Here is a 13,929-nt window from a genome sequence, read left to right as displayed (position 1 = left end):
TGATGTTTAGGCCAGCAGAGAAGGCCTTGCTGGCCCTGACGGCCCACCACTGATGTGCTGTTATGTGGCAGTATGGAAAACCACAAGTCCATGACTAGTGTAGGCTTTGGGCTGTGAATAGACACGCTGTTGGCCTGCTGACAGAAATGGAATGCATTGACATTGACATCAGACCATGGGTCCACTGAAAGTCACAGGTACAGTAAATGACATCCAAGCTGTCAACCTCTCAGCCCAAACCTCCCCTAGTATTTATAATAGAATCTGTGTGAATGCTCCTCTATATAAATTTGACAAATAAAACATTGCTAATATGCGAAGTGAAGTGATCAGGCAAATACTTAGCCTGTTCCTCAGGTGTTCTGCCAAGAGGTGTGTGTGTGTTCCTGTCTGATGATGTGCACTGCGTACGAAGGCACTGTAACCTGTGTGTGTCCCAGAGTCATTAGTCCCAAGTTCAGTTGAGACCGAACCCAATAATGTTTTGTTTTTTTTAAGAAAATCTGCCAAGGTTTGAAAATGTGCCTGTGGTCAGTTCCGATGGTTAGTACGACGTCAAGAACACTACATTTTATTGCACTGTATGCTTTTCTTTTTCACTCTTGCTCTGCGTCCATGTAATCAAACCCCTCAACCAGATTTAAAAGTGCCAATTCCTTAAAAAAGCTGTACATTTCAGCCAAGCCCACATGGTGTGCGTTCCAAAACACAGAAGTTGTACCACAACTTCAATTCCATCCCAGCAGCGACATAGATGTAAAAATACAGCCAGAGAGTCTTCAACACACTGTCTCTCACATCTACACACACTCTGATCCCTCTATGGGGCGGTGGCAGCACCTCTATGGACTAGTGGAGACTGGTGTCACTTTAATCAGAGGTTGGGCTCATTGTAATGACTGGAATGGAATTCATTGGAAACCTTGTTGTTAATCTGATACCTTTCCATTTATTCTATTTCAGTCATAACAATGAGCCTACCCTCTTATTTCTCCCTCCACCAGACTCCATAAGAGAGGAGGGGCAACGGTGGCAACAGCCGATTCACAGATCCAGTAGTGTTCAAGGTCATAACCCAGAAGCTAAATGTGTGTGTTTATCGATATGCCCATCTAGAGGTCAGGGTTGTGGTAAAGGTCAAAGGTTGTGGTCGTCTGATGGACTGCAGTGTGTATCTTCGCGGGGACGGACATCACAGCAGAATGTGAGCAGACGGTTGCCCCATCAGAACATCAGATCAGCCAATAGGGTTAATACTTGAGGGGAACCGCCCCCCATCCAGAGCAAACACTGGGATAGGGCCGATGATGCAGTAGCCCGAGTATCATCACTCCAGGGATTCTGTAGAGGGATGAATGGAAATGTCCCTGCTTAAAGAAACGTTGGCTAAAAGTACAAAGGAAGTTTTACTCGGGCAGTCTCAGCCAGTCATGTTGAATGGAAAGAGGATATCAGGGTTGTAGAAGAGACATTTTAAGTAGGTAATGAGATCTGATCTGTGGTTTAAACCATTCTTTCTCCAGTTACTGCTGTCTTTGGACTTGAACTGGATTTGGAACTGTTTAGAATGTAGGCCTATGTACATATCATTCCACAGACACCAGACTTGTACACTTAGAATAACTATCTTTTTTACACAAAGTTCATTTGCAATGTGAAGTTTATCAATTAAAGTACAATCAAAGACAAAATACATACACTCAAGTACACAGTTTGTAGTCAAGAATTACAGCCGCACGATAATGTTGAGTAGTTGGGACCAGAGGGCTTACCGTATACATTAAGGTCAGACTCAGTCTTTCTCAACAAAGTAGTCCTACGGAAGCTAGCCCACGGTGGCCTTAAACAGTGATCTGTGGCGTTCTAGTAGTTTAATGGTCCAACAGATGTCTCTACTGTGCTCTGGTGTTATGGTGGTGGTCTAACAGATGTCCCTAATATGGTTCTGTGTGTTTTAGGGCATGGCCTTCTCCCTGGAGGAACGACTCCAGCTGGGGATCCACGGCCTGCTGCCTCCCTGCTTCCTCAGCCAGGACGTGCAGCTCCTCCGTGTCCTCAAGAACTACGAGATGAAGAGGGACGACCTGGACAGGTGAGACTGAGATCCTGTGTGTGTGCTGGGAGAGCCCAGCTGCAGAGAGAGCGAGAGAGAAAGATCACACACCTGGAAGCCTTCAAAGAGACTGAGATTTAAGGGAAGGATTACGGACTAGTCCTCTGAGCTCTTTATTCAATCCACCCTAGCACCCTACTGGTTACTGAACAAACCACTACTACTTTTTTCTACTTTTTTCTCAATTTCTATGTCTTCATTCATCCTTGTTCTCCTCTCCTTCTTCACAGCATTTTAAATCTTCTTTAAGACATAAAATAAATGCTGATTTAATCTCCAGTCCCTACTGCAGCTGATTATGGTCACAAAGGTTTAGTATTATGTAACGCTGCATTACTTATGTCCCAGGCTGATTTCTTTGATCATTGGCAGTTCGGTCACAGATACCACATTCCTGAAGTTAGTCATGCAGAGTGAATTTAACGTTTTGAATCATGGGGGCGGGTGTACCATATTCTCTGTGTTGATCCCTCTGTTTTAAAGGAGAATTTCACCCAAAAAACTGTATTTTGGTATTTGGACATCAGTCCATTGTTGATATAGTTCCAAAATGTTTTACTTGTCAGTAATCAAGTTTTCAAGATATGTTACTTTTAAAATACAGAAATCATCATCCCTGTATGACATATTTTTCATCCTATGACACAAAACTCAGCTTCATATGATGCACAATGCATCATACAGGGATGATTTCATTATTTTGAAAGTTACATACAATACCATGCCAAGTGTATGTGGAATTGGTCCCCCCCTTTGCTGCTATAACAGCCTCCACTCTTCTGGGAAGGCATTCTACTAGATGTTGGAACATTTCTGTGGGGACTTGCTTCCATTCAGCCACAAGAGCATTAGTGAGGTTGTGCACTGTTGTTGGGCTACTAGGCCTGGCTATCGGTCAGCATTCCAACTCATCCCAAAGTTGTTTGATGGGGTTTAGGTAAGGGCTCTGTGCAGGCCAGTCAAGTTCTTCAACACCAGGTGAAAAAAAAACATTTTTCTTTATAGATCTTGCTTCATCCTCGGGCGCATTGTCATGCTGAAACTGGAACGAGCCTTCCCCAAACTGTTGACACAAAGTTGGAAGCACAGAATCGTCTAAATTGTCATTGTATGCTGCAGCATTAAGATTTCCCTTCACTGGAACTAAGGGGCCTAGCCGAACCATGAAAAACATCCCCAGACCATTATTCCTCCTTTACCAAACTTTACAATTGGCATTATGTATTCAGGCAGGTAGCATTCTCCTGGCATCCGCCAAACTCAGATTCGTCCGCCGGACTGCCAGATGGTGAAGCGTGATTCACCACACCAGAGAACTCATTTCACTGCTCCAGAGTCCAATGGCGGCGAGCTTTACACCATTCCAGCTGCGCGCTTCACCAAGCTGCCCGCTTCAGCACTCGGCGGTTGTGTTCCGTGAGCTTGTGTGGCCTACCACTTCGCAGTTGAGCCGTTGTTGCTCCTAGACGTTTCCACTTTTCAATAACAGCACTTACAGTTGACCAGGACAGCTCGAGCAGTGCAGAAATTTGACAAACTGATTTGTTGGAATCCTATGATGGTCCTATGATGGTGCCACGTTGAAAGTCACTGAGCTCTTCAGTACGGGCCATTCTACTGCCAATGTTTGTCTATGGAAATTGCATGGTTGTGTGTTCAATTTTATACACTTGTCAGCAACGGGTGTGGCTGAAATCGCCTAGTCCACTAATTTGAAGGTGTGTCCACATACTTTTGAGCATGTAGTGTATCTTGAAAACTTGTTTGCTGACGAGCAGCATATCTCTCTGTCAGACACTACAAGGCTTAAAGTAAATGTAATCCCAATGTTGGATACATTTCCATAGTGGCAGGACAGCAGATCTCAATAACCATGGTATCTGCAGTCCTTCATTTGTGGCCTGTGGATGTGTAGTTAGTGTGAGGACTGGTTGGGTTGGTTAATGGGACAGAGAGGGACAGGATTTGTGGTCAATTTGTGGTCAGGAAGACCTTTTAGCCAGTGGTGTATAGTAGTTATTTTAAAATACTTTAAAATACTAAAGTTCCTTAAGAAAATATTGCACTTTTTACTCCATTCATTTTCTTTGACACCCAAAAGTACTCATTACATTTTGAATGTTTAGCAGGACAGGAAAATAGTCCAATTCCCGCACTTATCAACCGAACATCCCTGGTCATCCCTACTGCCTCTGATCTGGTGGAGTCACTAAACACATGCTTTGTTTGTAAATTATGTCTGAATGTTGGAGTATATGCCCATGGCTTTCCATAAATTAAAAAAATCAAGAAAATGGTGCAATCTGGTTGCTTAATATAAGGAATTTGAAATGATCTATTATTTTACTTTTGATACTTAAGTATATTTTAAACCAAATACTTTTAGACTCAAGAAGTATTTTACCGGGTGACATTCACTTTTACTTGAGCCATGTTCTATGAAGGTATCTTTACTTTTACTCAAGTATGACAGTTGGGTACTTTTTCCACCACTGCTTTTAGCCCACTTGATTTTCCAGCGTGGTGGTATGATGACTGAGACACGGTTGCTATACTGTACCACATCAATCCTCCAAAACAGCAATTTAGCCGTGTTTTATTCCTTTTCCCATGCCCTTTCAATGTCATCAACAATTTGTCTCATAGTCCGGCGTTGCCTTCCAGTCCACTCAGGGCATCGGACCAGTTTATTAGAGCTGGTATTCGCCCTGCCTGTCCTCATGCCTCTGGCCATAGTATTTCCATTGCAGTCTGGGCCTTACTTTTCTTCTCAAGCCTTCTGTGGTAATTGTTGGACCCGACCGTGTCACTTGTATTTTTGCATGACCGTTGCTCAAAACTCTCACTAAACGATTACATGCCATTCTATTCCAAGCAGCAACTATTTACTGTTTTTACTACTCCCCAAAGCAGGGATTCATTCTGGTGTCTGGACATTGATAAAGCAGGCTGGACTCTGGACATCACTGGCTTGAAGCCCAAACATGTCTATAACAACAGAGATGGTGGCCCAGGCTGGCTTTATTGGAGAAATCCTCTTCTCTGCATGAAGACCCAGTTGCAGAGATAAAGAGAAGGACTCACGAATACTAAAAAGTCATATGGGGTCAACTCTTAAAATGCCCATTTGTGATTTTTAACCTGATGCATGTGATACGCTATCTAGCCGTTTAAAGGAACATCATAAAAACCATCCGGCAAGAGTTTCTGCAAAGAATCATGCATTTGGATGGAGAGAGAAGGGGTTGGAAGAGGGAAAAGTTATTTTCCCATGCCAAGTTTAAGCAGAGTTTCACACGCTTGTTAACACACTTTATCTGAAAAACAAAAACTGTGTGTGTGTGACTGTGATATCCTTTCAGGCCGAGAGAGAGCCACAACAGGCTCAAGCTGTAGTCGCTCATGGAAAAGATAACTAGACTCAACATGGTTATTGAGACCTGCTGTCCTGCCACAACTAGATAAGTGAAATCAAAATGATCGTATGGGTCTAGACCACCTAGACTGAAATACCCAATTTTACTGACAATATACATTTTGTGCCACCCCGTTTCCTAGTGTCATGTGAGTGGTACAACCCTAGCTTGACACTGTGCGTTGACGTGGCCTCAAAGTCACATCACCAATCACACAATGTTGGGCACCAATAAGTTGGTCTCGTTCTGTGTCCCTAGTTCGTGACTGAATTGTGTTGGTATGGCAGGATTATTTGGCCACCCAAGTTTGCTGAGCAAAAAAAAAAAAAAATTGTGTATATATATATATAGACGGTCAATTTGCAGTCTACAAATGATTAGTAATTATGTTCCCCCTGACCATCCGCCCAATAGGAATTCATCCCGCGTCTGAATCTAGTGATTTTACCCGGGCTGGAACACCATCAACCTTTTTTAAAAGAGATTGTTAACACCCTGTATCCAATGACCGTGGCAATGCACACTTTCTATCATCCCAACAAGAGCGACGTTATACTCCAGCTTTTGTGGAAAGCTTTCTTATCATGAGTGGAGGACCCATGGGGTGGTCTAGCAGTTAATTTGGGTCATATGTAAAATCTTCAGTCCCCCCGTCGATGTTTGATCGTAACAAGGAGCTTGTGAAGGATATCTGATGGGTGTCTGTGCGCTCTGTATTTTTCTAAGCGTTTGTAACATAAGCAACAGCAACTTTATCCAGCAGTTATTGTACTACATGGCACTATCATCGCAAGGTGAGCAGGGCTTGTATTCATCAAGGCAAGGAGGGAGTCAGCATGGGCCATTTCTTTTCAATTGGGCCTTTTTTGTCCAGAGGGAAAGGGGAAAGTGGGGCCCGACAAAGTGAGGTATTGCTCTCACATGGTGCAATCTGTTTGTCACCCCATACGTCTCTCTCGCGCTCTCCTCTTCACACACACACTTCTTCTCTCTCTCTTTCGCGCTCTCTGAGATTTTGTATTTCATAAATCCACTCTGAAGCTCATTTTACATGCACAGTTTAGGAATCAGTGTTAAAGATTGCCACCTTTTCCCTCACCCCCTCCTCCTCTGCCATTCCCAGATATGTGTTTCTGATGGGGCTCCAGGACAGGAATGAGAAGCTGTTCTACCGTGTGCTGACGTCCGACACAGAGAGGTTCATGCCTATCGTTTACACCCCCACCGTGGGCCTGGCCTGCCAGATGTATGGCCTTGCCTTCAGGAGACCCAGGTGAGAGAGAAACACACACACACACACACACACACACACACACACACACACACACACACACACACACACACACACACACATACACACCACATGCATGCATGCACACTGAAAAGGCCTGGATATACTGTCACACACACACACACAGTTGCTGCTCGTGGCCAGCCTAAACATTGTTTTAAGATTTGACCATCAATTGTCAAATAATTTAGATGCATTCTTATGAAACATAAATCCTTTTGAATCTTCAAACATCTGTGTATGTTGGCCTATTGCAGCAAACTCTCAAGCAAAATCAGAGGGTGGGGCGGGTCTGTGTCGAGTTGGGTTCTGCGAGTCCTTGGGCAGCTCAGGCCAGTTTAAGCAGTTACTGTGTACAGTTCACCTTGAATAGACTTGGCATTGCATAAAGCAGGACTTGCCTCTTTGGTCTGCTCAGTTATCCGTGTCTGTTTCTCCTCAAACAATTAGGTCCACGTCTCTCTGTCACCACTGAACTCCCTCGTTAGTCATACTGGAGATCAAACTAATATAACACGCATTCAGACAACGTCAAGGAGCTGATCACGTTTGGCTCCGACACATCTACACTGCGCTGTGTTGTGAAGATGTCAGGTGTTGGGTTTGAGTCTTAGACAGTAGAACTAACATGGTCCAAGAAAGACCACCGCCAGTATTGTTCTGCAGTCAACTACTGTGGGAGAGGGAGAGGAAGAAGGATGGTGAAGTTCCTCTCAGTTAGAAACGCTTTTTACCCTCTCACTCTCCTCACTCTCTCGTCAGTCAGTCACACACTGACGCACCGAGTGCGTTCCAAATGGAACCCTGTTCCCTATTTAGTGCACTATTTAAAAATAAAAATATATTTTTTAACCAGGGCCTGTATGGAATATATAAACTGTATGGACTCCCACTCACTCACTCAACTCCCACTCACGTCCTCAGTGAACTTTTCCTTGTGGGTCTCAAGTCTAAAACCCCAAATAAACGGATCATAACCAGGGATGCTTTTGATTAGTAGCGAATGCTAAATCCAAAGCAGTTTTATTTGAAATGCTTACCTTGGGCACATTTGAAAATGCGTTCGGAAACCTAAGCACACACACGGGGAGTTATACAACCCCCTTTTCCACAATTTCCCCAGAACTAGCAAGTATGTGGAAAATATGTCTATCATGCTTCTATGCTCCAAGCTCCCCTACCTCTGACACTGGACTGAAGGAGTAATCTTATATCTCCCCGCAGACCCACAATGCAGTGGGCCAAGACGCGAGCTGCCAGAGCCCGGGGGTGGGGAACTTGGGACTGGTAGATATGTGACATTGGGTCAGTTAGCAGCAGGCTCTGGATACTCGACACACTGGAGAGGGCCAGTGGACTATCGCTGACTCTCAGACAAACCTGGTCCTCAGCCAGTCCTAGACCCAGGCCTCTCCCCTCAATCCCACTGCTGGCTTGCTTCTGAAGCTAAGCAGGGTTGGTCCTAGTTGGTCCCTGGATGGGAGACCCAATGCTGCTGAAAGTGTCATTGGAGGGCCAATAGAAGGCACCATTTCCTCTGGTATAAAAACAAATATCCCAATTCCCCAGGGCAGTGATTGGGGACATTGCCCTTTGTAGGGTGCTGACTTTTGGATGGTACGTTAAACGGGTGTCCTGATTCTCTGTGGTCACGAAAGATCCCATGACACTTATCGTAGGAGTAGGGGTGTTAACCCTGGTGTCCTGGCTAAATTCCCAATCTGGCCCTCATACTATCACGGTCACCTAATTATCCCCAGCTTACAATTGGCTCATTCATCCCCCCTCCTCTCCCCTGTAACTATTCCTGAGGTTGTTGCTGTAAATGAGAATATGTTCTCCGTCAACGTACCTGGTTAACTAAAAAAATTAAAACCTAGCCCATGGAGGGGGGTGGAGAAGGCATTTCTGACAAAAAAAAGCATTTTGATAAAAAAAATAAGCTTACATTCAAATGCCTCTCCTGTGAAGTAGTGACACGCGACATAGGCCTAGTTTCCTGAAACAAGTCATAAATCACCCAGCAGTGCTATTTGCAGCGTTAGCTCCAGGTAAATTGAGCAATTCTGCAATTTCTGAATCTGCGAAGAAAAACAAGCAAATTGTAACCTATCATATGAATTGGAAATCTGAACATAACATACAAAATGATTGATACCTACCATACAGTTGTGGCCCAAAGTTTTGAGAATGACACAAATTTGAATTTTCACAAAGTCTGCTGCCTCAGTTTGTATGATGGCAATTTGCATATACTTAATTGCAATGTCCCTCTTTGCCATGCAAATGAACTGAATCCCCCCCCCAAAGTTTCCACTGCATTTCAGCCCTGCCAGAAAAGGACCGGCTGACATCATGTCAGTGATTCTCTCGTTAACACACACTCCAGCCTTGTCCTCATGCTGATTGAGTTTGAATAACAGACTGGAAGATTCAAAAGGAGGGTGGTGCTTGGAATCATTGTTCTTCCTCTGTCAATCATGGTCACCTGCAAGGAAACACGTGCCGTCATCATTGCTTTGCACGAAAACGTCTTTACAGGCAAGTATATTGCTGCCAGTAAGATTGCACCTAAATCAACCATTTATCGGATCATCAAGAACTTCATGGAGAGCGGTTCAATTGTTGTGAAGAAGGCTTCAGGGCGCCCAAGGAAGTCCAGCAAGTGCTAGGACTGTCTCCTAAAGTTGATTCAGCTGCGGGATCGGCTGCGGGATCGGGGCACCAGTACAGAATTTGCTCAGGAATGTCAGCAGGCAGGTGTGAGTGCATCTGCATGCACAGTGAGGCGAAGACTTCTCTCCAGGAAAAACATCAGGGACAGACTGATATTCTGCAAAAGGTACAGGGATTGGACTGCTGAGGACTGGGGTAAAGTCATTTTCTCTGATGAATCCCCTTTCCGATTGTTTGGGGCAACCGGAAAAAGGCTTGTACGGAGAAGACAAGGTGAGCGCTACCATCAGTCCTGTGTCATGCCAACAGTAAAGCATCCTGAGACCATTCATGTGTTTGGTTGCTTCTCAGCCAAGGGAGTGGGCTCACTCACAATTAGTCTAAGATCACAGCCATGAATAAAGAATGGTACCAACACATCCTCCAAGAGCAACTTCTTCCATCCATCCAGGAACAGTTTGGTGATGAACAATGCCTTTTCCAGCATGATGGAGCACCTTGCCATAACTAAGTGGCTCGGGGAACAAAACATTGATATTTTGGGTCCATGGCCAGGAAACTCCCCAGACCTTAATCCCATTGAGAACCTGTGGTCAATCCTCAAGAGGCGGGTGGACAAACAAAACCCCCCAAATTCTGACAAAACTCCAAGCATTGATTATGCAAGAATCGGCTGTCATCAGTCAAGATGTGACCCAGAAGTTAATTGACAGCATGCCAGGGCGGATTAAAGAGGTCTTGAAAAAGAATGGTCAACACTGCAAATATTTGCATCAACTTCATGTAATTGTCAAAAATAGCCTTTGACACTTATGAAATGCTTGTAATTATACTTCAGTATTCTATAGTAACATCTGACAAAATATCTAAAGACACTGAAGCAGCAAACTTTGTGAAAATTAATATTTGTGTCATTCTCAAAACTTTTGGCCACGACTGTACATACCATATGAAACGTAACAAATCATACGAATTGGAGTGTCCCGGACATTTACTATGGTACGTCTACTCCCGAGTCAAGGTTAAACTCCGTCTAGATTCACAGGGAACTTGGTCGGGGAGCTCGAGCATGTATGTACTGTATAGAGATCTCACAGCCTCTCAGAGCACCTTTTCTATGGTCAACTGGTCTTATAGGAACAACTTTCTCTGTTATCACGATCTTTGTCTACATACAGTTGAAGTCGGAAGTTTACATACACTTAGGTTGGAGTCATTAAAACTTGTTTTTCAACCACTCCGCACATTTCTTTGCAAGTCGGTTAGGACATCTACTTTGTGCGTGACACAAGTAATTTTGCCAACACTTGTATACAGACAGGTTATTTCACTTATAATTCACTGTATTTCAATTCCAATGGGTCAGCAGTTTACATACACTAAGTTTATGGCTTTAGAAGCTTCAGATAGGCTAATTGACATAATTTGAGTCAATTGGAGGTGTACCTGTGGATGTATTTCAAGGCCTACCTTCAAACTCAGTGCCCCTTTGCTTGACATCATGGGAAAATCATAAGAAATCAGCCAAGACCACTGAATTTTTTTTTGTAGACCTCCAAGTCTGGTTCATCCTTGGGAGTAATTTCCAAACGCCTAAAGATACCACGTTCATCTGCACAAACAATAGTACGCAAGTATTAACACCATGGGACCACGCAGCCGTCATACCGCTCAGGAAGGAGATGTGTTCTGTCTCCTAGAGATGAACGTACTTTGTTGCGAAAAGTGCAAATCAATCCCAGAACAACAAGCAAAGGACAAAGGACCTTGTGAAGATGCTGGAGGAAACAGGTACAAAAGTATCTATATCCACAGTAAAATGAGTCCTATATCGACAAAATCTAAAAGGCCGCTCAGCAAGGAAGAAGCCACTGCTCCAAAACCGGCATAAAAAGCCAGACTACAGTTTGCAACTGCACATGGGGACAAATATCGTTCTTTTTGGAGAAATGTCCTCTGGTCTGATGAAACAAAACTGTTTGACCATGATGACCATTGTTATGTTTGGAGGAGAAAGAGGAGGCTTGCAAGCTGAAGAATATCATCCCAACCGTGAAGCACGGGGGAGGCAGCATCATGTTGTTGGGGTGCTTTGCTGCAGGACGGACTGGTGCACTTCACAAAATAGATGGAATCTTGAGGAGGACAATGATGTGGCTATATTGAAGCAACATCTCACGACATCAGTCAGGAAGTTAAAGCTTGGTTGCAAATGGGTCTTCCAAATGAACAATGACCCCCAAGCATACTTCCGAAGTTGTGGCAAAATGGCTTAAGGACAACAAAGTCAAGGTATTGGAGTGGCCATCACAAAGCCCTGACCTCAATCCCATAGTAGATTTGTGGGCCGAACTGAAAATGTGTGCGCGAGCAAGGAGGCCTACAAACCTGACTCAGTTACACCAGCTCTGTCAGGAGAAATGGGCCAAAATTCACCCAACTTATTGTGGGAAGCTTGTGGACGGCTACCCAAAACGTTTGACCCAAGTTAAACAATTTAAAGGCAATGCTATCAAATACTAATTGAGTGTATGTAAACGTCTGACCCACTGAGAATTTGATGAAAGAAATAAAAGCTGAAATAAATCATTCTCTCTCTCCTATTCTGACACTTCACATTCTTAAAATAAAGTGGTGATCCTAACTGACCTAAGACAGGGAATTTTTACTAGGATTAAATGTCAGGAATTGTGAAAAATTTAGTTTAAATGTATTTGGCTAAGGTGTATGTAAACTTCCGACTTCAACTCTAACTCGTCTCTGTGAATCTCTCTCTAACTCTTATAGCAGATTTATACGCAAAATACAGCACCATCTAGATATAACAGTAATGAATTCCTCATGTGAGTTTGCGTGCATGCTTACGTGTGTGTGTGTGTGTGCGTGTGTGTGTGCGTGCGTGTGTGTGTGTGTGTGTGCTTGTCTAGACCATCAGAGTGGCTGAATAGACTGATATTAGCTCTCTAATCACTGCCTCCCTCTCAGGTATAAAGAGCACTCTGTGGGCGAGGCGCCCTGTTGGTCCCAGGCTTACTGTCTGTAATCCGATTCACACTGACTAACCACGTCAATACTAGGCTCCACTGTAGGGGGCAAAGGTCAAGCCCCATGAAGTGTCAGAACAGAGCTGATTCACTGATCTCTGGGTGGGCTAATCGTAGGCAGAAAGGACCTATAAGCTCATAAGTGTAGGATACACAGGGCATTTTTAGTCTATTTCAGTTAAACGAATGACTTTGTGGCTAGTCACTCACTAAATGCAGGAGCTGTTTGCTAGCACAACTGCCACTAGTATTGCTACAACTATCACCACAAATGTTAATTTCACAGACACTAAATAACACCAACAAAGAACCTTCTAAGGTGAGCGCTGATAACCAATCCATCTTATTAATAAAGATGGATTATCTTCATTATAACCCCTTAGTGGATTCGGCGGTAGAGGTCAAGTGTCGATGACTCTGGACCACTGCAATACTTTTTGTTGGAGGTGGAAATGAGAGGCCTTGAAGATTAACACACTACATGACCAGAAGTATGTGTACACCTGCTCGTCGAACATGTCATTCCAAAATCATGGCCGTAATATGGAGTTGGTCCCCCCTTTGCTGCCATAACAGCCTCCACTCTTCTGGGAAGGCTTTCCATTAAATGTTGGAACGTTGCTGCGTGGACTTGCTTCCATTCAGCCACAAGACCATTAGTGAGGTCAGGCACTGATGTTGGGCTATTAGGCCTGGCTGGCAGTCGGCGTTCTAAATCATCCTAAAGGTGTTCAATGGAGTCAGGTCTCTGTGCAGGACAGTCAAGTTCTTCCACACAGATCTCGACAAACCATTTCTGTATGGACCTCGCTTTGTGCACAGGGGCATGTCATGCTGAAACAGGAAAGGGCCTTCCCCAAACTGCACAGAATCGTCTAGAATGTCATTGAATGCTGTAGCTTTAAGATTTCACTTCACTGGAACTAAGGGGCCTAGCCTGAACCATGAAAAACAGCCCCAGACCATTATTCCTCCTGCACCAAACTAAACAGTTTGCACTACGCATTGAGGCAGGTAGCGTTGTCCTAGCATCCACCAAACCCAGATTTGTTTGTCGGACTACCAGATGGTGAAGCGCGATTCATCACTCCAGATAACACGTTTCCACTGCTCCAGAGTCCAATGGTGGCGAGCTTTTCAATCATGCTGGATAATGGATAAACTGTAGTATAATTAGTCTTACAAAGTCGGGGAGTCTGATTAAAACAAAAGGCGAGATATAAAATAACATTATTTACATACAGTACAAATGGCTATGCTGTTTTAATGATAAACATGAGATGAAATTTCCACAGTCTGCAGGGGCAACATGTGCTTGATGAAGCGCCTCAGCCCCCCGGGTAGAGGCTTAAGTGTTGTGTTCCAAGCATTCAGGCCCACACACATTGC

The 13,929-nt window shown here is 44.0% G+C and overlaps 1 protein-coding gene across 1 annotated transcript in view; it reads left to right on the top strand.

Moving 5' to 3' along the window:
• The window catches only part of me1 (malic enzyme 1, NADP(+)-dependent, cytosolic), a 118,480-nt gene that overhangs the window by 38,060 nt on the left and 66,491 nt on the right, over positions 1-13,929 (top strand). The window contains exons 2-3 of the mRNA XM_064945303.1: positions 1,959-2,092; positions 6,653-6,802. Coding sequence (XP_064801375.1) covers positions 1,959-2,092; positions 6,653-6,802 — 284 coding nt within the window. The remainder of the gene's footprint in view (positions 1-1,958; positions 2,093-6,652; positions 6,803-13,929) is intronic.

Source organism: Oncorhynchus masou, chromosome 29, assembly GCF_036934945.1.
Source record: "Oncorhynchus masou masou isolate Uvic2021 chromosome 29, UVic_Omas_1.1, whole genome shotgun sequence".
Lineage (NCBI taxonomy): Eukaryota > Metazoa > Chordata > Actinopteri > Salmoniformes > Salmonidae > Oncorhynchus > Oncorhynchus masou.
The sequence above is the reverse complement of the archived record's forward strand: the minus strand, read 5'-3'. Positions and strand labels throughout refer to the sequence as shown.